Source organism: Eurytemora carolleeae, unplaced genomic scaffold (genome assembly GCF_000591075.1).
Source record: "Eurytemora carolleeae unplaced genomic scaffold, Eaff_2.0 scaffold312, whole genome shotgun sequence".
In the NCBI taxonomy this organism is placed as follows: Eukaryota; Metazoa; Arthropoda; class Copepoda; order Calanoida; family Temoridae; genus Eurytemora; species Eurytemora carolleeae.
The window spans coordinates 213,344-237,968 of NW_019396208.1; the positions used below are offsets into that span (position 1 = coordinate 213,344).

The 24,625-nt window shown below is 31.9% G+C and overlaps 2 protein-coding genes across 2 annotated transcripts in view; both read right to left on the bottom strand.

Moving 5' to 3' along the window:
• Window positions 1–3,473: 3,473 nt before the first annotated feature.
• On the bottom strand, window positions 3,474–20,752 carry LOC111698211 (echinoderm microtubule-associated protein-like 1). Its single transcript, XM_023468491.1, has 20 exons — window positions 20,612–20,752; window positions 20,198–20,275; window positions 18,525–18,738; window positions 17,928–17,990; window positions 17,524–17,598; window positions 16,814–16,897; window positions 16,401–16,485; window positions 16,113–16,150; window positions 15,029–15,077; window positions 13,896–13,969; window positions 12,780–12,894; window positions 12,378–12,505; window positions 10,947–11,056; window positions 10,625–10,718; window positions 9,989–10,078; window positions 8,507–8,582; window positions 7,249–7,313; window positions 6,807–6,877; window positions 4,821–4,948; window positions 3,474–3,836 (listed from the first exon to the last, which is right to left on the bottom strand). The coding sequence occupies exons 7-20, from the start codon at window positions 16,420–16,422 to the stop codon at window positions 3,574–3,576; spliced, it is 1,323 nt and encodes a 440-aa protein (XP_023324259.1). The 5' UTR covers window positions 16,423–16,485; window positions 16,814–16,897; window positions 17,524–17,598; window positions 17,928–17,990; window positions 18,525–18,738; window positions 20,198–20,275; window positions 20,612–20,752; the 3' UTR covers window positions 3,474–3,573.
• LOC111698207 (uncharacterized) overlaps window positions 16,805–24,625 on the bottom strand; it is a 56,058-nt gene continuing 48,237 nt past the window's right edge. Inside the window, exons 11-18 of the mRNA XM_023468480.1 lie at window positions 23,005–23,103; window positions 21,910–22,163; window positions 20,675–20,781; window positions 20,198–20,275; window positions 18,525–18,738; window positions 17,928–17,990; window positions 17,524–17,598; window positions 16,805–16,897 (exon numbers count right to left, since the gene is read on the bottom strand). Of these exons, the coding sequence (XP_023324248.1) occupies window positions 16,805–16,897; window positions 17,524–17,598; window positions 17,928–17,990; window positions 18,525–18,738; window positions 20,198–20,275; window positions 20,675–20,781; window positions 21,910–22,163; window positions 23,005–23,103 (983 nt within the window). The remainder of the gene's footprint in view (window positions 16,898–17,523; window positions 17,599–17,927; window positions 17,991–18,524; window positions 18,739–20,197; window positions 20,276–20,674; window positions 20,782–21,909; window positions 22,164–23,004; window positions 23,104–24,625) is intronic.

Sequence of the window (24,625 nt, forward strand, 5' to 3'; positions counted from 1 at the left end):
GACTGATTACACACCCACTCATCTATCTATGGTTAAACGTCTAATGTGGATAAGAGTTTATTCTAGAATAATAAGAATTGGTAATTGTTTTTCCTAAACGTATTAATAATGTTCTTTAAGAGTTAGTTTAGATATTTTTGTTATGTGGGTGGTACCAATAATTGAATTAAAAACTTTAACAATTATTAAGCTGTTTGTTATGAAATTTGGATTCGAACGTCATGAATCGTTTTCTACCAAATCGGGAATTCTGCAGTGTAAGCGACGAACGTTTATATAATTTTCTCACTTCTCTAAATTCAGATAAAAAAGATTGATTTTATTTGATTCCAAATTAAATTTGGGTTTAGCCTATAGCACTTTATTTTTCGTAAACACTCCCTTCAAGTTAATGACAATGGTTAATTATGGCAAACATACTATGGCGCCAAGTGTGAATGTATCAAACATAGTTATGGCAAAAGAACATAGCAATAGCAAATAATTACTAATTTTACATTTTATAACATTTTGATCAAAGTTTTATAAAAGATAATATTTTTTATATACACTTGACCTGCCTTTGAATTGAAAAAATCTCCTATTTTAAAATTTACTAAGAAACTTGATTTAGTAATTGTAATTATTGTCCTCGTCATGCACTCAATGCGGTTTGGCATTGATAGTTTACAAGCTTATGTCCATGTTGATATTGATAGCTGCCGCGATTGTGCCCTTTGGTTTGGCATTGATAGTATATGAGCTGGTGTCTGTGTTGACATTGATAGCTGCAGCGATTGTGCCCATTGGTTTGGCATTGATAGTATACAAGCTTATGTCCATGTTGACATTGATAGCTGCCGCGATTGTGCCCATTGGTTTGGCATTAATAGTATATGAGCTTGTTTCTGTGTTGACATTGATAGCTGCCGCGATTGTGCCCATTGGTTTGGCATTGATAGTATATGAGCTTATATATTATAACCCATATTTGTTAATATTTTCCTGGAATCTTGGCATAAATAAATATGATGCGGAAACCCTAATAGATCTATAAGACAATACATACATGGTATCTTGTATCCTCACTGCAGAACAAAATATAAATAAATAATAAAGGGATTGCTTTCTTATTTGACAATGTACCATACTTACCAAATGTTTCTTTAACTATTGATTTTAAAAATATATTTAAAAAATTTTTTTTTCGTAATATTATACTTCAAGCATAATGATTAGACTTAATCAAAATAAACGAAAATCCCAATCAATGCTTATATTTAAGGAGAAAATTGGATTCATTTTTATAAGAACCGGTCACTTATTTTGAACTGCGAGAAACTATAAGACTTCACAAGACTGAAAAGACTATCTGAAAACCTTTATATTTATAGATTAAGTCTGTAGTCTTGAATATAACCCTGTAGATAAACGTTGGTAAACGTTAGAATGAATTTTATAATTAAAATAAATTCAGCCAAATTGTAAATTCTTTTCAGGTTATGGCAATTTTTTCGGTTTCTCTCTTTTTCCCAAGAAAATTCCGGATTTCTATTTCAGCCGGATATGTATCCCAGGATAATGAAAACCAAATAGAATAAAATAAAATTTTATTTATTTTCTGTTCCTTTAAGATAAAAGATAATATGACTCATAAAACTGTGGAATAGAAAGACACTTGTAAGACTTAGGTTTGATTTGAAATATAGTCCAATTAACATGAAACCCAGGAATTGTGCAATATAATCAGACCCATGTTTCACTTAAAAGATTTAAAGTTACTAGTAAAACATCAACTACAGTAGATTATTGCTTTAATGTCGTTTTCCTATTCCAAATATATTATGGTTCGCACTGTACTCAGCCATTGTTTTTATTCATTTTTAAACATTCACGGTGTTTGATCTTTTTAAATTTTATAAATTTTTTTTTGCTCTTTAAGGTTGTTATAATTGCAAAATTTTTAATTTACAAATTAAACAAGGCAAAAACAAACAAACGAACAAGACAATTTTGTGGATATACAAGTTTAGTAAAACCTATCGAAATCCTCTTAAATATCTTAAAAATGTGAATTCAATGATTATGATCAAAATTGAATGTCAGTAAGGCCCGAAGAAAGGGGGGGTGGGGGTATTGAGAATATCAGCCCTTAACGGGCTGGGGGCGGAGGGGGGCGGAGCGTTCTGTGCCCTTAGCTAGTTTTTTTTTGCCCTAGCACTCTCATTTTTGACACTATCCCCGGGAAATTTTTTTGATTTTTAATAAATAGAAATTTAAAGGATGTTTTTCTTGAATATATACTTTTTTATGGATAAGGTAGGGAAAGGGTTCAGTTCGGTAAAAAGTCCGGTCTGTGTAAATGTAAAAAAAAAATCTAAAATAGCCTTTTTGATAACTAAAGCTACAGATCTAAAAACTATATTTTTGAAAACCCCTTAGAAAATGAATGTAGAAACATGTGTCACATTTTGAAAAAAACTATTTTTCACATTTCTTTGACCTTTCATTTGGCATTTTTTGTCAACCCACCCTATACACCCGAACTATAAAAGTTATCAATCTATTTTTTTTCAATGTGCTGGCCTTGAAAAATGGGCTATGAACATGTTTTTCAATCCTGTACCTATTCTCTAAGGCCTTTTTTAGGGGGGGGGGGCGTCTATAAATAGATTCAGACCTCCCAGCCTTTATATGGTAAACTGCCCCCCCCCTCACTGACCAACGACTAGTACTATCCCTTAAATTAGATTGAACAGGGGTTAAATTGTGATTATTTGGCTTGGGTTAGTTCCTTATTTACATAATTTACCCATATTCACTGAATGAGCTGATCTGTGAATGGTCACTGCTCCCACTTTGAACTCAGATTCATTAAAAACCTGATACTTATCCACCCCTTAATTCAAGAGTTGCCATTCCGGGGGGATTGCATTCGTATTAAACGTTTCAGATTACGGGATTTCAAACTGTTTCAGATTTTGAAAAGTTATTAAGATTTAAGGGATATGGAGAAATTTAGAATTTTACGAGTTATTAGTTACATTTAGTTGAACGTGAAATCTTGCATATGATTTGATTTGGATTTGATATATCCATTATTAATTTGCTTATCTCTTTAAACCCTAATAGATTAACAGTTTCGACGAATGGAGGTCGTTAATGGCCGGCGAGTGTTGGACGAATTTTGCATGTGCAAGGCAAGGGCAGCTTTTAAAAAGATTTTCTAAAATCAAAAGTTTTACTGAATGCGGGAAAAATAATTATTTTAAAGTCTGAAGGTATATATTTATTTATATATTTCTCATAAATAACAGTTTTTAGATCACGTTCTGATAAAATAATAATAATTTAAACAGAAAACCAGAAAACTCTGGAATATGAAGATGACTTTTACTTAAAACGTAATGTATTAAGTTTCTAGTAAAACTATTTACTTTGTTATACAATATCAAATACATGTACTTCAGTTTTGCTATAATGTCGTCTTCCTATTCCATAGTTTTCTTGTTCTCACTACAGCACATAAAATATCAATTTTATAACAATATTTTTAAATTTTTAATTGATCTATGCTTATCAAGCATGTAGAATTTACAAGTCCCATTGAATAATACTATTTTCTCTACCTCCCGTCGACACTAAACCGCGGTTTAGAGGAAATACGACATTTGTAACATGCGCACTGTGTCCGATCAGATCAATATAACCGGTTTTGTATTGTACAGCTGGATATTTGTACAGCTTAACTTTGCCCATGTCGTCGCCGACCGCTAGTATGGCTGGCAGGTCGGGCTGGTTAGATTTTGCACAGCAGTTTATATCCGTCCCATCAGCTGACCGATCATACCAGATACCTAGAGTAAAAATAACTAGAGTACAAATAACGAGAGTACAAATACCTAGAAAACACCTAGTGTATACAAATACCTAGAGTACAAATACCTAGAGTACAAATACCTAGAGTACAAATACTTAGATTACAAATACCTAAAGTACAAATACCTAGAGAACAAATACCTAGAGTACAAATACCTAGAGTACATATACCCAGAGTATAAATACCTAGAGAACAAATACCTAGAGTACAAAAACATAGAGTACAAATACCTAAATTACAAATGCCTAGAGTACAAATACCTAGAGTATAAATACCTATGGGTACAAATACCTATTGTAATACCTCGGTTACAAACATCTAGAGTATACAAATACCTAGAGTAAAAATACTTTGAGTAAAAATACCTAGATTACAAATACCTAAAGTACGAAAACGTAAAAATACCTAGAGTACAAATACCTAGAGAAAAAATACCTAGAGTACAAATGCCTATAGAACAAATACCTAAAGTACAAATCACTAGAGTACAAATACCTAGAGAACAAATACCTAAAGTACAAATGCCTAGAGTACAAATACCTAGAAAACAAATAACTAAAGTACAAATGCCTAGAGAACAAATACCTAAATTACAAATGTCTAAAGTACAAATACCTAGATTCCAAATACCGGTAGTACAAATAACTATAGCACAAATAATTAGAGTATAGATTTAAAAATATTTACCAGAAAAAAGATTTTTTTAAATCTTTAAAATCATTGTTTTTGTTTATTTTGCATATTCTTCAAATTAAAAAGGATGATCTATTTCCCAAAAATTGGATTTAAAATTCAGCTTAATATAAAATTTCAAAGTATGAGATATAACTGTCTAAAAAAATATATTCCCTTGGAATCATGGTAACTGATTATGTTCTGATGGCAAATATGGCGGGTAAATAATTCTGGAGTTTATATGTTCGACATCGGTTTGTCGGAGACTAAATGTTTACAGGGTTACCTAGTGTCTCGAATGATATTGAGCATGATTGTGATATCCAGTCAATATTTGCCATGATTTCCAGATCTAGAACTTGATCTCCAGTTGTAGGATTCCAGAACAGCAGCTCATAGTCTCCAGATACACTTCTAAACAGACAACATGGTCACAACACTCACAACACAACAAAAATTATACATTGACAAGGGATCGCCATATTTGATGTGTCAAATCTGTGTCCTGCAATGGGAGGAGATAATTTAGGGGAACAACATAGTGTTCATGTGTGTATGAAGATCTGCATACTAAATCATGAAAAAATACACTTAAAAGGCTAGAAGTGTAATTATAATAATCAAGGAATTAATCTTTACGATTTCTTAGATATTTACTATCATGAACATAGGTTTCAGAAAATAACTGGCGTTTCAATAAAATATTTGGTCCAACTCAACACGGTTTCAATAAAATATTTGGTCCTACTCAACACGGTTTCAATAAAATATTTGGTCCAACTCAACACGGTTTCAATAAAATATTTGGTCCAACTCAACACGGTTTCAATACAATATTTGGTCCTACTCAACACGGTTTCAATAAAATATTTGGTCCTACTCAACGCGGTTTCAATACAATATTTGGTCCAACTCAACACGGTTTCAATAAAGTATTTGGTCCTACTCAACACGGTTTCTGTTTTTTTATACAGTTTAGAACTAGCGCACTTTTAAGTTGGGCGTTTCCTTGCCACACACTAATTATTAATCTGACTAGATGGGTCACTTTAATCTAGAATAGTGGTGAGGGATTGGGACAGCTCTACTAAGTTTGGACCGGCCCAGTCCTATTCCAAACTGAGCTGGGATTAATTCTGCTCTACGTGTCTGTATTCACTTGTCCGTATGCACGTGTCTGTATTCACGTGTCCGTATGCACGTGTCTGTATGCACATGTCTGTGTGCACGTGTCTGTATGCATGTGTCTGTATTCACGTGTCTGTATGCACGTGTCTGTATTCACGTGTCTGTATGCACGTGTCTGTATTCACGTGTATGTAAACTCTATAAATTGCTCTAAGGGTCAGCTTGGCACTTCAAGTAAACGCAGCTGAGCTTATTTCATATCAGCGCTACAATGGATGACCAGCAGACGTCTCCGACTGTGCTTGTACGAAATATCTATCTATCAGATAAGAATTTAGTGTGAGACATCTATCGGCCAAAGTTCCCCACAGAGTACATCATTAGGACGGGCTTTGTTCATATAAATAAACTACAAAAAGTCTTTAATATTTAATTCAGTATATGGAAGAAGATATTCAAAACTATTCACCAACTGTGATGTTTTGCGGGACATCCTGTATGTTCGGGGGAAAAGAACGGTCTCTGATACAGGGTGTCCCAAAAAACATGGGAATTCAGTGACGAATTCGATATCGTCTTTTTAAATAATTCTTAGATTTAGTATGGTGATACCTACTGAGAAAGCTGTAATTTGTAAGAGTTTCGTCTGCTGGGTTCACATTTTGTTTGTTTATGTTTTGACTGCATACGGTTGTACTTAGTAAAACAAAAATATTACAGTATACCACCAGAGTAAACTTGTCAGTCTTCACTGTTCATCTTGCGGAGACATTATAGACTCATCTTTACAGTCTTTTACCCTTTTCATAAAATAAACTCTAGCAGACATAATAATATTACGGCTTTTGAAATTAGGTATTACAATGCTAATTCATAACAAAGACGATATCGAATTCGTCACTGAATTCCCATGTTTTTTGGGACACCCTGTAACATAAGTTGCAGAGGTCAATGTAATCCAAAAAAATCTTTTTTTGACCATGCATATAATCAATTTTTAAGCTAAAAAAATGAGCAAAATACACTACTGTTATTGCTTATGTTTTACTTACCGTATGTACAATGAGTTAGCTGACCAATCTATAAACCTGATGTAGCTGGAATGAGCAAAATACACTACTGTTATTGCTTATGTTTTACTTACCGTATGTACAATGAGTTAGCTGACCAATCTAGGAACCTGATGTAGCTGGAATGCCCAACACATTCACTAATCTGAATATTAGATTCTTTTGAAATAACAATTTGAATATTTGTTCAGAGGTTTATGTTTTAATCAGAATAAAATCTCGGGGCTTTAAGTTTTCTACAGAAATAATGTGAATATATTTACTGATGTCAATTCCGTTAAGTACCTGAAACCCAAACCACGCATATTTATCAACATTAAAATAATGTTTAAAATGATTCATAGTCGAAAGTGACCCTCTGATCAAAGAATGTACGATGGTAACCTCTAGACCACACTTCAAGACGAATTAAGCATGTACATGCGTTTAAGGTTTTGTAGAAATTTAGTCCGATGCACAGTAGTAGTATTTAAGTTATAAGCGTTGTTAGCATTCTTTAATTTCCATCCATCCTACCTTTGAAATATCTTCAATACCCTTCTCCCCTAGCTTGTACACATGGATCTTCATGTCATGAGAACCTGACGTTTTATACATCTTAAAATCAATAATAAAATGAACAAAATTAGAAGACAGACAATTTTTAAAGGGATTTTTAAAACTATTTATACTGATCAAACACGCCCAATTAAAGTAAACTGCATCCTTTACATTTTTCTTAACCTTATCACGGCTGGGGGGGGGTGGAGGAANTTAATATTTGTCAAAACTAAAAATAATTATTTTAAAACATTTTTTCGACGTACTTTTTGAACCTTTAAAAAATCCTCCCTTGCACCATAACCATTAAAGTTAGAGGTCAATGAGTAGGTCTTGAATAGGTCTTGAATAGGTCATGAATAGGTCTTGAATAGGTCTTGAATAGGTCTTGAATAGGTCTTGAATAGGTCATGAATAGGTCTTGAAAAGTTGGACATGTGTCACACTCCCCTATCTGAACTCCAAGGGCAAAATCATAGGGGGGTGGGGGTGGTTGGAAAACACCCCCCCCCCAGCCTATGTTAGACAAAAAAAAAGCCCAGCCAGGATAGGGTTAAACCAGGATGAAGTTAATAAAAAAAAGCAGAAAATTGCGATATATGGAATAAAATTCTTAATTTGATATTCAGTAAAAAATCACTCATATTAACTTTTTTGTAAATTAACTGAAAAAATAAGCAATTTTTTAATTAACAGACCCAGTCACGTATAGCACAACAAACACTTTTTTGCAAGTTTTTCAATTTTCGTTTACATTTCAACATCTGCTGTCCCTTCATAACTCTTTTGTAAACAAAAACAGCGTGCAATTTTGAAAATGACAGCGATACTACAAATGGATTGGCACCAGTCCCCCCCACCCACATATGGTTGAGACTGGGGTTAAATATTAGTTTAACGGTCTTTGATGTATTGTACGTAATTTCTAGTTTTAAAGTTGAAATAAGAATGTTAAAGTTTTGAAATGAGGAAAGTTGAAGCCTAGAGAGGAATATAGAACGTACATAAATGTGCAATTATGGAAAATTAAAGAATATTCTTACTAAATGATTAATCAAAAGTTTTTATTCTCTCCTAAAAAGATATTTCATGACAAAATGCAAAATGATGGATCTTCATAAAAAAAAAAAAATATTAAGAGAGTGTCAACTGGAAAAAGGGCGAATGTCAGATAAAAAACTCAGGAAAGAGGAACGCGAAGCGCCAGAATTTTCTGTTTAAAAAATGTAATTTCCTACAGCAAGATATTCTCCACTAGGACTAAACTTGAGAGTATTTAGCCCTTCGTCATGTTTCATAATCATATGCTCCTAGGATATTATTTTTTTATTTATTTGATTATTCTAAACATAATTTTTTCCATATATATTTGAAACTATCATCATTATCTTTTATTCAGTTTTTATATTTAAAATAAAAAATAAACTATTCCAACATATATATTCGTTTTCCTTTTCTTTTTGAAGATTAGATTTTTTTTGCTAAATTAGAAGTTTTCGAGTATTTTTAGAATTCCACAGGCAACGTCAGACACTTCAGCTAATGGTTTTTATGTGCTTAACTTTGATAATAATAACAACAGATATAGTAAGAACGTCGAACAAGTATATGAACCCAAATGAATAAAACTCAAGATAAGACTTTCTTTAATTGGAAGCATTGTCTGTGATTCAGCTTATTTTCAGGCCAATTCAAGCCATTTAAGCTTTGAAACTAATGTCAATATTTAGTCAATCTTTAGTCGATCAGAATATGAAATCTAAAAATTATTGCAAAGTATATTGATTTCATAGCTTTCATTGCATATATTCGGTTTCAATAAATGCAAAAAAATCCATTTGAAGATTATAGATTTGAATTTCTGAAAATATATCTAATATTTTTTTTGTCACACATATTGTGTTCTCATAAACATAAATTATTTGGTTGAAACGAAAAGTCAGCTCCCGATATAGTTAATAAACTTTAAAAAAGGTTGAACGTTATTCGATTTTTATCATACTGCAAAATTCGGAGCTGTTGTCTTTTCATTATCACAATTTCACGCTTTACAGTTTACACTATGGTTCTATCTTTTATTTTTTCATTCCATTAAACATTTTTATCATAAAATAGATTACAGATTAAGAATGAAAGCTGGATTAAATTTTTTAAGAAATCTTCGTAAAAAGAAAATAATAAATGAAAGTGGATGGTCTTGGAATATTTTTTTGCCTTTAAAAACATTATTTAATTATTCTTATTACATTTTTCGACTCTGTTTAAAAAGAAAAGAAAAAGAACATATTGGAGTAATAAAAATTTGATGAAAATTTAGGACATCGACATCATCATCGACATTATACTCGACATCATCATCGACATTATCATCGACATCATCATCGACATCATCATTGACATCATCATCGACATCATCATCGACATCATCATCTACATCACCATCGACATCATCATGATCATCATCATGATCATCATCATGATCATCATCATCGGCATCATCATCATCATCGACATCATCATCATCGACATCATCATCATCATCATCATCGACATCATCATTATTATTATTACTATTATATTTATTGTTATTATTATTATTATTGTTGAAATTGTTATTATTATAATTATTGTTATTGGTATCATTATTATTATTATTATTATTATTATTATTATTACTATTATTATTATTATTATTTATCATTATTATTATCTATACCTTTGTTTCCATGAGTCCCACATGAAGAACTCCTCCTAGTGTTCCAACAGCATAAACTTCACCATTAGGCGATATATCAACACATCGGGCCTGAACAGTGAACACACTCAAGTGATTGAACTTAAATAAAATTTCAATTTCTTTATTGGGGAATGGGGATTCTAGCAAAGGTATAAAACCAAAAAACTTTGCCACCTTTGTAATATTGATTTTTTAATTTTTAGAGAATTAGACAAAATTTAAACAAACACAACACTTGTTAAGATAGAGCTAGTTATGTTCCAGCAGTATCTATATAAAGGTGTAATCTCTGTTGTTTATCCGATCATAACTCAGAAACCCCCTGTTCAATTAGCCTCAAATTTTGAATGGGGAACTGAGGAGCCCCACAGGAATGTTCTTAGCTTGGTTTTATGATTCTAGTTTGAGTTGGTCGACCAGTGCGGGTAAACAGCGGAAGTAACTATAGAGTACCCTGTACAACGCTGGGTTTCCAAGCTTGTATACTATATAGGCTTACATTTAGATCAGTTCAAGATTGGTAAAATACACATATACAACAAACATTTGACACTGTACTGCAGATGTTCACTTATTGTTACAAATAAAAAAACAAGGTTTATAATATTATGGTACCTGTCCACTTATTTGAACCACCCAGCGATCTACATGAGCCACGGCATCCCACAGTATTACATTTCCATCATAACCTGCAGTCATGAACATATCCCTGAATTAAAAAATACATGTATATATATATAAATTTTTTAAATATTGATCAGCGAAATTTTAACTATTTTCTCTAACTTTAGTTTGAATTCTTCTTGTTTTAAACACATTTTCATATTTGTAAAGGACAATACTTAAACTTACATTTCATTCTTGTGCGTAAAATTAAAGTTATAAGAGTTTTTACATAGGAGATGGCGACGTTCTTATCTAGTATTATTTCATGTACCTGGTAGGATGGGCAGCAAGCCCCCAGACCTCCTGATAATGCCCTAGAACTACTCGATCTACTTCCCAGTCCTGTACTTCAGTATTTCCCTCTACAACACGCAGCATTCCCTGGCACATATTTACTAGGTTTGGTTGGTTTTGTTTTAAATACTGTACTGCAGTCGGAACGTATAACTACGTACATTGTGCATGATGTTAAAATTTGCACAAACACGTTTAATTTCTTCCAATTCACATCATTGAGCTACAATCTACAGACTTCAGATTACAGACTACAAACTACAAACTACAAACTACAGACTACAGACTACAGACTTCAGACTACAGACTACAAACTACAGACTACAGACTACAGACTACAGACTACAGACTACAGACTACAGACTACAGACTACGGACTTCAGACTACAGACTACAGACTACAGACTACCGACTACCGACTACCGACTACCGACTACAGACTACAGACTACAGACTACAGACTACAGACTACAGACTTCAGACTACAGACTACAGGCTACAGACTACAGACTACTAAATAGAAAGTCTTTATAGCTCTTAAAACTTCCACACAGCCTTTTTACACAGAAACCACATTAAACATTAAACTCCCTAGAACTAGAAGGGGACTGAGCCCAAAACTTAAGACAGGGTATCGTTATGAAAACCAGTTTTAGAACCCGGGTTTCACAAATGGGGTTAGGCAGTTTTATGAATATCAATATTTTTGTAATAAAATATTATTTTTTTCACTTGATTTATGTTCTCCATTTTTTTCGAATCTCTTGAAACAAAATCTACACAAATGATAAGACCCCAAAAAGGAAACTCGGGAGTTTCGTTCAACGATACTCTTTTAAATTTCGGGCTCTTGGGAGGATTCATTTGTTGTCCTGTTCTGTTCTGTAGTCTGTATTTCTGTGCACAACTTCATACTTCAAATGAACCCGAGTTTCCAGTTAACCACCACCAGAGTCCAAAACTTAAGATGAGTACCATGATGAAACCCAGTATCGGAAACCCGGTTCCATGAATGGGGTCAGACAATTTTGTAGATATCAATATTTGTGTTTTTGTTTTCTGATTTCTTAAATTTAAATCTACGAAAAGTTTAGACCCAAAATGGAAACTCTGAAGTTTCGTTCAACAATACTCTTTTAAATTTCGGAATCAGGGCATTTGGTCTAAAATCGAGTTTCTATTTAAGCTTTGATTTCTATACTATAAGCTCTCAAACAGCATGGATACACATAAACATGGAAACAAAGAAATCCTGTCAATATTAACAGATTCTCTTTGTTCACTTGTAAACTTGTAGTTTGAAAAAAAAAACTATTTGAAATCACACATAATAGAAAATTTGTCTGAATTGTATTGATATACACAGTGTTCACTATAGAAAAATGCGAATTTAATCCCTTTATCTCACCTCTACAATACTGTTGGTGGTAGTTCCTATTATAAGATGAATTGTTCTAGTTTCTTCAATTTTCTTAAAGGATTTCTTTAATATTCTCCTCACCCCTCCAAACTGGTCGGGTAGAGTGGCTCCGACCCCTTAAATAAACATCCGTCATTTTAATTTTACTTCTGTTTCATCTTAAAACCCTAGATTTCCAATTTCAAAAAATTAAGTTAAACATTTAAAAAAATATATAGATTGCAATAGAATTATTACCTATTAGCGTGTATGTACTGTTGAATATACAGAATGTACTAGAATTATTACCTATTAGCTCGTATATACTGTTGAATATACAGAATGTACTAGAATTATTACCTATTAGCTCGTATGTACTGTTGAATATAGAGAATGTACTAGAATTATTACCTATTAGCTCGTATGTACTGTTGAATATACATAGTGTACCATCAGAAACCCCTCCAGAGATAAACGATCCATCTTCAAGCACACAAATATCTGATACAGGACCAGTATGCGCGCCCTAAAAAATAACGTTAGCATTACGCGCGATTAAAAAATAAAATCGAGCCTTAAACGGGATCTCAGAAGAAAATAATTAAATTTGGGGCGGCAGAAAAAATCGATAATAAAGTGCAATATTATAAATTTAGAAAAACACAGATAAGTCCATCATTTTGCTCAAAGATGCCATGGCTCAAATTGTGAAAATAATAAATTGCTTGCAACAAAATTTTGCGCGGATGAAAAAGCCCGTAATGAATTATTTAGGCGCAATCAAATTGCCAAATAAAAGCATGTTGTCAGTTTTATGTTTTTATTGTTTTTATTATTATTAGTTTAGCAATGCAACTTCTTTATTTGAATATATATAAATAGTAACAGAATTATAATATTCTTGATCCGTTATAATTTTAAAGGGCATTGTTGTGAATTAACCCTGTATCCCCCCTCCCTTGAATATTTTACAGAATTCTGTTCTTGGCTAAAAATTAACTCGTCAAAACATCAAAAGAATGAATTTTAAAATAATTAGATTCTAACTTTAGTATTCCTAATCTAGTTTCACATCCCACAGAATTAAATATTTGAATATTTTAGGAATGGTTTAAACTGAGCTAAAAACTTTTGAGTTTTAAATCTGTTTTTAACTAACTCAGGCGGTTCCCTTACAACCTTCGACATAACTCTTAATTATCTCTTGATGTGTCTATCGTATATTCTAGTAATCAAAATTTTTTAATTAAAAGTTTCCACTGAGCCTGTTCAGTTAAGTCGATATAGCTAAGCGCTGTGCCAACCAAAAGTTTTAGACTCTTAACGTTTTACAGAAATACATCGACTTCAAAAAGTGAGGCTTTTTGCTCATTCGTATATATGGGGAGGGGGGGGAGGCATGAATGGTATTGCACCACATCCGACACCCAAATCAGATTTCTTAATTTCTTCACCGCATCTCACATCCCTAGCACTTTTAGTTGTTGAGGAGGATAGGTTTGTTAAGTTAAATCTGGTTTAACTAACCTTAAGAACCCTTGTGACCTTAACACTTCTCCAAACCATAATATTTCCCTCACTGTCCCCCGTCAATATCTCTCCTAATATTATACAAAAAGTTAATCGCCTCAAACTCTAATCGTTTCATTTTGACAATTTTTAAAGGGAGTGTTTGCGAAAAATTAATTGGGGTTCAGACTGAAACCTAAAAAGGTCGGATTCAATCGCTTTAAATTTTGATTCTATCTGTTGCGTCTATAAGAAGAAAATGATAAAAACAATTAATACCCAAGAACTTATTATAGTTTACCTTTTATTTTAAGCGAACTCTCCCGTTAATATCTTAAAACATGTTTGATATATCAAGAAGTTGAAAAGAAAAAGGGATTAGAAATTTTTCAGTTTGCGACAAGTATTCATGTTACAAACGTACAAGTTCAGAATTGAACTTTAACAAAAAACATTTTTAAAGATTATTCGTCAAACATATATTTGCACACTTACTTAATGAGTATTTCGACATAAAATTGTTCAAAGCATAACATATTAAAAGGAATTAAGTCTCTGCAAAGTTTTTAATTTTCTCATTCCAATATATCCCTGTTTTTACAACCCCATGTCGTAGACCTTAGATATTTAAATTCATGAATTCTGTCAGATCAAATAATCAAAGTTTGAAATTTCAAAGGTTTACACAATCAGGAAGGAAAATATAAGGATTAGAAAATTGCAGTTTGTGGCATAGACTCACTTCTTTATCATTATTGATGTAAAATAAATAGTATATAGTAAACCATATTTTATGTAAAATGTGGTAAAATGATGCAAAATTATTAGTAAAATATGGTATACTGGAAGTAAAATATGGTATACCGGAAGTAAAATATGGTATACCGGAAGTAAAATATGGTTTACAGGAAGTAAATTATGGTCTACCGGAAGTAAAATATGGTCTACCGGAAGTAAAATTAGGTCTACCGGAAGTACACTATGGTATACCGGAAGTAAAATATGGTCTACCGGAAGTAAACTATGGTATACCGTAAGTAAAATATGGTAAACTGAAAAAACCCGATGGTTTAACGGAAGTAAAATATGGTATGCCGGAAATTAAGTATTGTATACCGGAAGGAATATAATAAATCCGTTCAAAATTTGACCTGAAGCTGCGAAGGCCACGCAGATAACATACTTCGGACGATCAATTTTCTGAAAAAAGAATCATAAGTTTTAAAATTAAAATTTCTTGAGATGACAAAGCGTATTCAAATTCAAGTGACCAGGTCTTCTGCAAAGAGTGAAATTTACAACAGTATCCGTCAAACTTTAGATCATCTTCGAGGGTGGCAGGAAACCACAACGAGGTTATACAGGGTGTCCCAATAAACATGGGAATTCAGTGACGAATTCGATATCGTCTTTGTAATGAAATAGCATTGTAATACCTAATTTCAAAAGCCAGAATATTATTATGTCTGCTAGAGTTTATTCAATGAAAACGGTAAAAGGCTGTAAAGATGTGTCATAATGTCTCCGCAAGATGAACAATGAAGACGGACAAGTTTACTCTGTTTGTATACTGTAATTTTCTTGTTTTACTAAGTACACCCTTATGCAGTCAAAACATAAACAAACAAGTTGTAAACATAGCAGACATAAATCTTACGGATCACAGCTTTCTTAGTAGGTATCACTTTACTAAATCTAAGAATTATTTAAAAAGACTATATCGAATGTGTCACTGAATTCCCATGTTTATTGGGACACCCTGTAGTATATAGAGTGATGATGTACGCTAATTCTTTACTAGTTGTACAGGCCATGTACTCCATTTCCAAAAGTCAATCTGTATATTACAGTACTCGGGGGTGATTTCTGAAAATATTTAAACCACTCCTTTATCGTATGCAGGATTACTTTATCACAGGAAGACAGTCTGTTAGAGAGCAATATTTCATCGTAAATAAACGGTTCAGAGATACACAACCTCCCCTTTTACTCCAAAAGCGTACTGCATAAGATTCACATTTTATTCGAAAATTATCACTATTATTAATAATTTTGTCGGACACTTGAACTAAGTTGCACTTCAGAATACAGCTGTACTGAGAACAAATTCTACATTTCCATGTATTGTACTAAATTTACAAGGGTTTATGTAGAGAACTACTAAAGGTTTAAAGAATATTGTTTTGAATGAAACACGCCACTTGAAATTAATCCTACAGTCCCTTTAACTCTTACCTTGGTAAATAATCCTTGGCGTCTCATCAGAATATCACCTAAATTAGAATATCAGAATATCAGAATATCACCTAAATTAGAATATCAGAATATCAGAATATCACCTAAATTAGAAGAATTTTGATGAATTATTCTGTTTAAAGGTCAAAAGGGAAAATTTAAACAAACATTTTTACTCCAGACGCCATGGAACGCCTTAAACAATTTAAAATTTCAACGCCCTTGTTTCTAAAAATTGATAAATGCCCCCTAGGACTCCAAATTTGTTTTAAAAAATCCAAACCAAACCTTCAATAGACCAGATATTCATATGTGCTTTCCCAACAGTCACCAGAATATTTTGCCGTTTGTCGTAGAACCGTACAGACAGCACCTTAAATACAAATATCGATATTAAAATTTGCTTTTCTATTTGTATCAAATATACGTCAAAATAGCGACAAAAAGAGTAACAACTATAGGTTAAAATTGTCATTAGAAATGGTTACTACCATTAAAATGCTATGCATAAAATATAATATTATTCAATTGTATGGGGTTGCAACTTTTAATTTTTTCAATCTTATTAGAAAGCACTAGTCCGTGCGTGATAAATTTTTTGTTAATTTGGCAAAGACATATTTTTAAAAACATCAGAAACAAATCTACCAAACCAGCACCCCTCCCCCCAACATTACTTAGTATTTATTAACTTATCTTACCTTATCCGAGGATGCAGTGGAAGCGGTTAGTTTCCTTGGAGCAATCTGTGCTAGCTCAAACTTGGACCAAACAGATATATTCGGCTAGAACAAACAGATATATTCAGCTAGAACAAAGAGATATATTCGGCTGGAACAAACAGATATATTCGGCTAGAACATACAGATATATTCGGCTAGAACAAACAGATATATTCGGCTAGAACAAAAACAAATGGATTTTAAAACACTAAAAACATTGTTATAACGTTTAAAGGGTTTCATTTGCAATATTTGTAATAATTGCGCAATTGATCCGTAAAGCTAGATAACTTATATGCAAAATTGCAATTAAACACAAAAATGAAATTGGTATGACACAATAATATTTTCTAGTGTCTATACTTTCTGTTGTTCAATATAATACCAATCATTGCTCTTAATATTATTGCTTGTACAGCAATGGTGCTGATTTTTTTGTAATAAAATTGCAAACCAAATTTTTATGTTGGAAAAGACAATTTTGACGGAATTTGGTAATTTGGAATTTTCCTAGAATTAAATAAAAAGATTTTGCGCATTGACTTGTTTAAAATAATTTCAAACTTTTTTTATCTTTCTTTCCTCTTTATACTTTACATATTTTGTACCCACAACAAATTAAAATATACTAAAATTTGTTAAGCAGCCCGAAAAAAAATTATTTTTTTTCCTTATTACAAAAATTTCACCTGTTTTGCCCCGTCTACTACTGCTAGTTTAGATTCTCCTTCGGCATTTTGTACTGAGAATGCCAAACATGTGATCTAAAAAATTTGTTAAAGATTAATTTTCAAAATTTAGGGGAAAAGGTTTTTTTTTAATTTGTTAATCCTGATTTTAATGATCTCTGTAAAGATTTATATAACTCAATATTTCCTCTGAAAAAAAGTAAAAAACAAGAGAATTGATAAATAAACAATAATTTAAACGAAAACACAAAAATCCTATCTCTGATCTGAATAATTCTAGTAAATACAAGAAATTAAAGAAATTAAAAAACATTCTTTTAACGAGATATATATATATATATACATAATTATAATTCATTTAAGATACAATTTTTTTAGTTTAATCAAATTAAAATTTAAATTACCTTATTTTCAAATTCTCCGATCCCCAGAATATGAATAAGATTTAAGTTTTCATAATTCCAGACCTAAACATTTATTTCTGTTTTTTTTCTGTCTCTGATTAATTTTAGACACATTTCATTTTTTAAGTTCATAAAAGGACAGGTTAAAAAACACATAGAAAGAGGCAACTTTCATTTTCATAGATATAAGATATAAAAAGCTTGAAAGCCACCAAAAATATAAACTGGTGCTGCAAATTTAAGAAACGAGAAATATGTGAACATACATATCTTTTCTCTTGATGAAATTTTGTTGTTACTTAAAGGGGAAGACCGGGTATGTAACATATTTTAAATGAGAATTCTTAAGTAAGAGCGTAAAGTGGTTTGTAAAATTTCACCAGTTGTTTAATCAGCCAGCATAAGAAAGTTGTTTTTACAATTCTTAAATATCATGGACAAACCATGTAACAAATACTATTCAACAAACTAGTTACATGTGTATACAAACAGGTTGAGAAAAATAATGAAACTTTTCTCAGTTAAAAATAGTTATTAAAATTCATTTTATAATCTCGCAGGTTTATGCAAATTAGTTCAGCTTCTAAAAAGATTAACCTGAACATGACTTCCATCTAGTTCTGATGAATTTGTGCCTACTCCTTGACCGCTAGCTACAAGAGGCAGCTGTGGGTGTATAGACAAGCACTCTATATCGTCTGTGTGTCCACGGTAGTGCCGCTGTACATGAGACTCCGGACTGTACAGTACTGCAATACTGGCGGTAAAGTACAATATTTCTCCTGTCTCAGGCAGACTCCATAGGTTGGATCTAAATAAATTATAACTTAAAGTTTCAGTGTTACTTATGCCTGATTCATAACAATACAACTCAACTTATTATTAATTTATGTGGACTTGTGGATTTGTGGATTTGTAGGTTTATGCAGCACAGACAATCAAAGAAATTGTCAGAATTAAACACTGTTAAAATAGAAAAGCACAGTATTTTATTTTGAAATCACGATGACCGTCACTTTGAAATGAGATAATGTTATTTTACCTGATGCAGTTCAAAAAATCATTATATTCTTTTGAATGAACGGATATTACTGGGTGTCCCAAAATACATGGAAATTCAGTGACGAATTCGATATTGTCTTTGTTACGAATTGGCATGGTAATACCTGATTTCAAAAGCCATAATATTATTACGGTTGCTAGAGTTTATTTTATGAAAACGGTAAATGGCTGTAAAGATGTGTCTATAATGTATCCGCAAGATGAACAGTGAAGACGGACAAGTTTGCTCTGTTTGTACAACCGTATGTAGTCAAAACATCAACAAACAAAATGTGAACATAGCAGACGGAACAGATTAAAGCTTTCTCAGCAGGTAGCACTACACTAAATCTAAGAATTATTTAAAAGAACGATATCGAATTCGTCACTGAATTCCCATGTTTATTGGGACACCCTTTAGATGGATCATTTTGATAAATGTGGGTACTGCAGTTGTTTAAAATAGAATAAAAAGCCAAATAATAAAACACATAAAAAACTGTTTATTTATACATTTTTAATAAAAGTGAAAGTTAAAATAAAATAATTGAAAAGGTCTTGAACGTATTCTAAATTTTCGAAATGTTTCCCAAAAAAATCACACTGGTTTGTAAATAATGCAAAACCTTTTGAGACCGGATTGATCATAGATTAATAACAATACAAATAGAACACTAGGTGTGGTCTTTTCAAGATTTAGGGGGTTTTTGTACACAATAACCCTGAGGTAGAAGCCAAAGGAGTTAAGTGATGCCGCGTTAAATTACAAGACAGACAGAGAGAGAGCATGCGTTCAACTATTTTTTCCCTTTTTATGCCCTACCACCCTTATCATACTTTTCTTGGTCATACATATTTTTGAGCTACAGGTATAGATACTTTTTAACTTTATTTTAAAAGATTTTTTTATTATAATATTCACTTCAGAATATGCATAAATTAGATCACTGTGCTAACACAATAATGCAAAAATTAAACGGCTGAACCGATCTGGCCCAAATTTTGTGTTAGACCTTACATGACCTCAGAGAAGGGTTATGGATGATCAAAATTACAAAAATTTGTGTCCAAAATTTTTGATATTTGAAAATGTGCAAAAATCTATCATTAAATGAGCAAACTTTTTTTTGTTATTTTTTATATTGTAATTGAAATAGAAGATGGCTGCGAAGCGCCCTAAAATTATAGTATTTCAACTTAATCCAAAAAATGCAGTAAAAATATTGAACCTTGTATCCTTCCCTCTGTACCCATAAACCCAGTTTACACTAGGAGACAGGGATGGAGCTTCAAGTTCATTAGACAACCTAAAAAACAGATCTCATTTTAGAAATTGATTTAAAAAATGTAAGCTAAAAAATGTGTAGAAAATTCATAAATTCAGGTGAAAGACAAAAAGAGGTAAAGGACAAAAAAGAAGTTAAGAACAAAACGAAGTAACGGACAAAAAGAAGTAAAGGACAAATAGTAAAGGAAAAAATGAATTAAAGGATAAAAAGAAGTAAAGGACAAAAATAAGTAACGGACAAATGAGTAAAGAACAAAGAGAAGTAAAGGACAAATAAGTAAAGGACAAAGAAGAGTAAAGGACAAATGAATAAATGTCTAATGGGAAGATGTACGAAATCGAAAGTTTTACTTACTCGTATGATGTTTCTAGATGTTTTGGTATTTGCAGTACAATAGGCTTCCCTTGGATATATAACCTCACGGAGTTTTCATCAATTCTTGAAATTATCTGATCCTCCCCATCTCCTCCTTCCCCTCCTTCTCCTCCTTCCCCTCCTTCTCCTCCTTCCCCTCCTTCTATATCCTAAAATCAAGAAGGGTAAGAATAAAATTCTGTCATTAATGTTTTCGTTCTACAGGGTGCAGCAAAAAACTCAATTTTTCCATCCCTATATCCCTGCAACCTGATGGTGAAAACCTTTGATATTTTAAACTTAGACTATTTGATCTAAATTATCAAAGGTCTGACATTGGGTCGCAAAGATATAAGTTTTACACAAACAGAGTTCTTTCTTAAAATCATTGTCGAATTTTAAAAGGTGCGAAAACGGTAGAACACATTTTGTAGTTCAAAAGATTGACAGTTTTTGGTGCTGAACTAAAAGTACATTTATGCGTAAACCCTTATGAGCCCCCAGACCTATATTGTCTTGGCATGTTTAGCTATGTAGAGATAAGATTAAATGAATAGTAGAATTAGTTAAGCCGCGTAGATTATTTTGAACCCTTTCTGTCCATGGACGACCGGTAATTGTTTCAACAACTTCTCGCTATTTCATAAAATCCTTTTTCTAGGAAACATTAGGCGGAATATTATAAATATTAAATAGAAATAATTATACGCATAAAATAATTTATAAATGATTTTGAACTGAATTTTAATAAAATGTCGGAAAAGGGTAAACAATTCTAATTAGTTCTTTGAATTTAACAAAATACAATAAAACAGTAAGTAACTATAAACTAAATAAAACAGTAAGTGCCCAAAAGAGGTAAAAAGTAACATTTCTCAAAAAAATTCTGTTTAATTCTGTAAAAATAAAGAAATATTTATATATATATATTAATAATTAAAAATCTAGTTAACTCTCCGTTAATTTTCTTAGCAATTGATCCTAGCCTTTGACAGTCCTCACTCCTTACTCCTCTTAGACTATATCAAAATACACTTCTTGGATTGCACATTCATAACAAATATTCTTCATCTTATACAGTAGTAAGCGATTAAATTAATACAACGAAGACGACTTTTTAAGCTTTGATTGTCAACAGGGTGTTTTCTAATTACAATTTTACAAGTAATCGAGAAAAAGATTTTTGAATTGACAGCTTCTCGTGACTTCTATTTTTTTGTGTATCCTGCTGTTATATAAATCAAAATAGAAATCGAAAGTCGACTTACTTGTATTGATAAGATCACCTAACACTGTACCTGGACAAGTTCTTCAGGAGGAGCGGATGGAGTATGAACATCATCACCATCCTCTCCATCTTCTCCGTCCTCTTCATTTTCTTTGTCACCATCATCATCTTTTTCTGCATCATCATCCTTCTCCTCATCTCCATCTTCACCATCCTCTCCATCTTCTCCATTCTCGTTATTATCTTCATCCCCTCCGCCTTCTCCATCCTCTTCATCCTCTTCCCCTAGAACCAGAATATCGTATCCTTCTTGTTGTGTTTCTTCTAAAATACAGTAATAACAAATTTAAATCTAAAGTCGTCTTTATTGATATATTCGACAACAACTATAGAATCATATTTGGCAGCATTTTGCTTGAAAATATTTTATATTAGTATGGCCTTGAGTACTGTACGTATTGGTATGTTTTTGTTAATTTAAAAAAAATGAAACAGAATTTTTTCTTACAGGAGTTGTGATATTCCTTCACCTGATTCTTTTTGGTTTGTTTTTTGTCTAAATATTTTTTGAATGTCAAAATATGAGAAAAGCCAATTTTTGTCTAGCATTTTGGATCTATATATTTTAAAAATAATCCAAAAACGCTATAAAAACGTTGAAAAACGTTGCAAAAACGTGTTGTGACGATGGTTTTTTAATCGTTATCCCATTCTTTTAGGATATAGGTATTGCTTAGTTTACAGATAACGTTCTTTTAGGATACAGGTATTGCATAGTTTACAGATAAAGTTCTTGAAGGATATAGGTATTGCATAGTTTACAGATAAAGTTCCTTTAGGATATAGGTATTGCGTAGTTTAAAGATAAAGTTCTTTTAGGATCTAGGTATTGCATAGTTTACAGATAAAGTTCTTTAAGGATATAGGTATTGCATAGTTTACAGATAAAGTTCTTTTAGGATATAGGTATTGCATAGTTTACAGATAAAGTTCTTTAAGGATATAGGTATTGCATAGTTTACAGATAAAGTTCTTTTAGGATATAGGTATTGCATAGTTTACAGATAAAGTTCTTTGCCCAATCTTATAATTAGCTCTCATAGAATAGTTATAGGTCGTTATCGAACAGTTATTCTTCGTGTGTAACCCTGAAATTAAAAAAAACCTTGATTTTGGGATTCGTCTATCGGGTCCTCTTTATCTTCTTCTCCTCCTTCTCCTCCTTCTCCTTCTTCTCTTCCGTCTCCTTCTTCTCCTTCTCCTTCTGTTAGGTGAAGATTGTTTCATAGTATCATAGTTTGAGTAAGCTTTACATATTCTGGGCTCTGTCATATTTTATTAAAAGTAATTCAACTTAAAGGGAGTGTTGGCGAATAATGAATAGGGTTTAGGCTGATATGGAATTGAGTTCGATAACAATCGCTTAATTAATAATTAATTAATTAATCAATATTTTTGATTTAGTTTTTTTTAAAATTATTTTAGCTGGCGCTGGATTTTCGAACATTCCTGGAAAATATGAAATGTCGTCTTCATTATCAAAAATCTTTGAAAAGGAATAAATGTTTTCATAAGTAACTCTCAGATCATGAAAAATAGGGAATGTTATAAGGAGAGGGGGAAATGCATTATAGAATCCAGAATTGAGTTTCCCGACCCAATGATTATGACTTTAGACCGGAAATTCAGGGGAAAAATATTTTTATTTTTCTCTTATTTTGGATTTTGTAGGTTGTAATATTTGAATGGGTCATCAGCTCTTCGGTGTGAGTCAATTTAAAAAAATTACACAAATAGTTTTAAAACTGAGCGTCGATAATGTAAATGTATTTTTCCTCTAAAAAATGGTATTTTTTGCGCCAGATTTTGTGAGAATTTAATCTTGGAATTCTTTAACAAAATCAAGTCAGGACCAAATCTTAAGCAAGGATGCTTGCAAGATTAAAAAATCAGACAAAGGGTAGGGTGTACCACTCCAAAAACATGGCATTTTTTTTGCTTTAATAATTTTCTTGTAGCAATGTGTGCATCAAAAACGACGGCAAGCAACAGAAAGTTTTTCATTATTTACACGGTTCACCATATTATAATATATATTATATATATATATTATATTATATATATTATTATATATATATATATATATTATAGCAAGCTTTGAAATGTTGAAATCATTTTTGATACACACTTTGTCATTTGGTAGATATATCAAAGATCAGAGAAGATTTTTAATTCGTCTCTTGGTCAATTTAGTTGGTAAATACTACGCTTACTCTGCATGAATGTGAACATACAGTGATAATCAGAGAAAAAGGGAAATAAAAAGACGACATTGTAGCAAAACTTAAGTGTTTTGATGTTGTTACAAAGCAATTATTTTTACTTGTAACCTTAGCAAAGCCCAATTTAAGTGAAAAGAGTCTATTTACACTGTATAATTTGCTATTTCTAAAGTTCATTAATCTAGTTTAAGTCCTAAATTGAGTTTAAAAGTCGTCTTCTTATCTCAGATTTTTTCTGGCTATCCCTGTATATATCTTTAAACTAAAGGTTACTTAAAATTGATAAGAATAAGGAAACCTTCTCTCTGTTGTTACCCACAAATTATGATATTTCAGAGACAACAATTCCACCATTTATAAAAACCTTTCTTATCAAGTTTAACCCATTCATTTCTTGAAATTCAAAAGTTCTTGTCTAAACTTTTGTGGTTAATCAATTTGGCTTGGAACACTTCACATTAAGACGACATTTAAATATCGTCTTCTGACTTTCCTTCCTCGACT

Coding starts and splice junctions, on each gene's coding strand:
- LOC111698211 (XM_023468491.1), bottom strand. CDS start 16,422: ATGAATATCTGGTCTATTGAAG. Junction 13,970..15,028: donor CGTGGCCTTCGCAGCTTCAG/GTCAAATTTTGA, acceptor GTATAATATTAG/GAGAGATATTGACGGGGGAC. Junction 11,057..12,377: donor CCACCAACAGTATTGTAGAG/GTGAGATAAAGG, acceptor AATATGTGCCAG/GGAATGCTGCGTGTTGTAGA.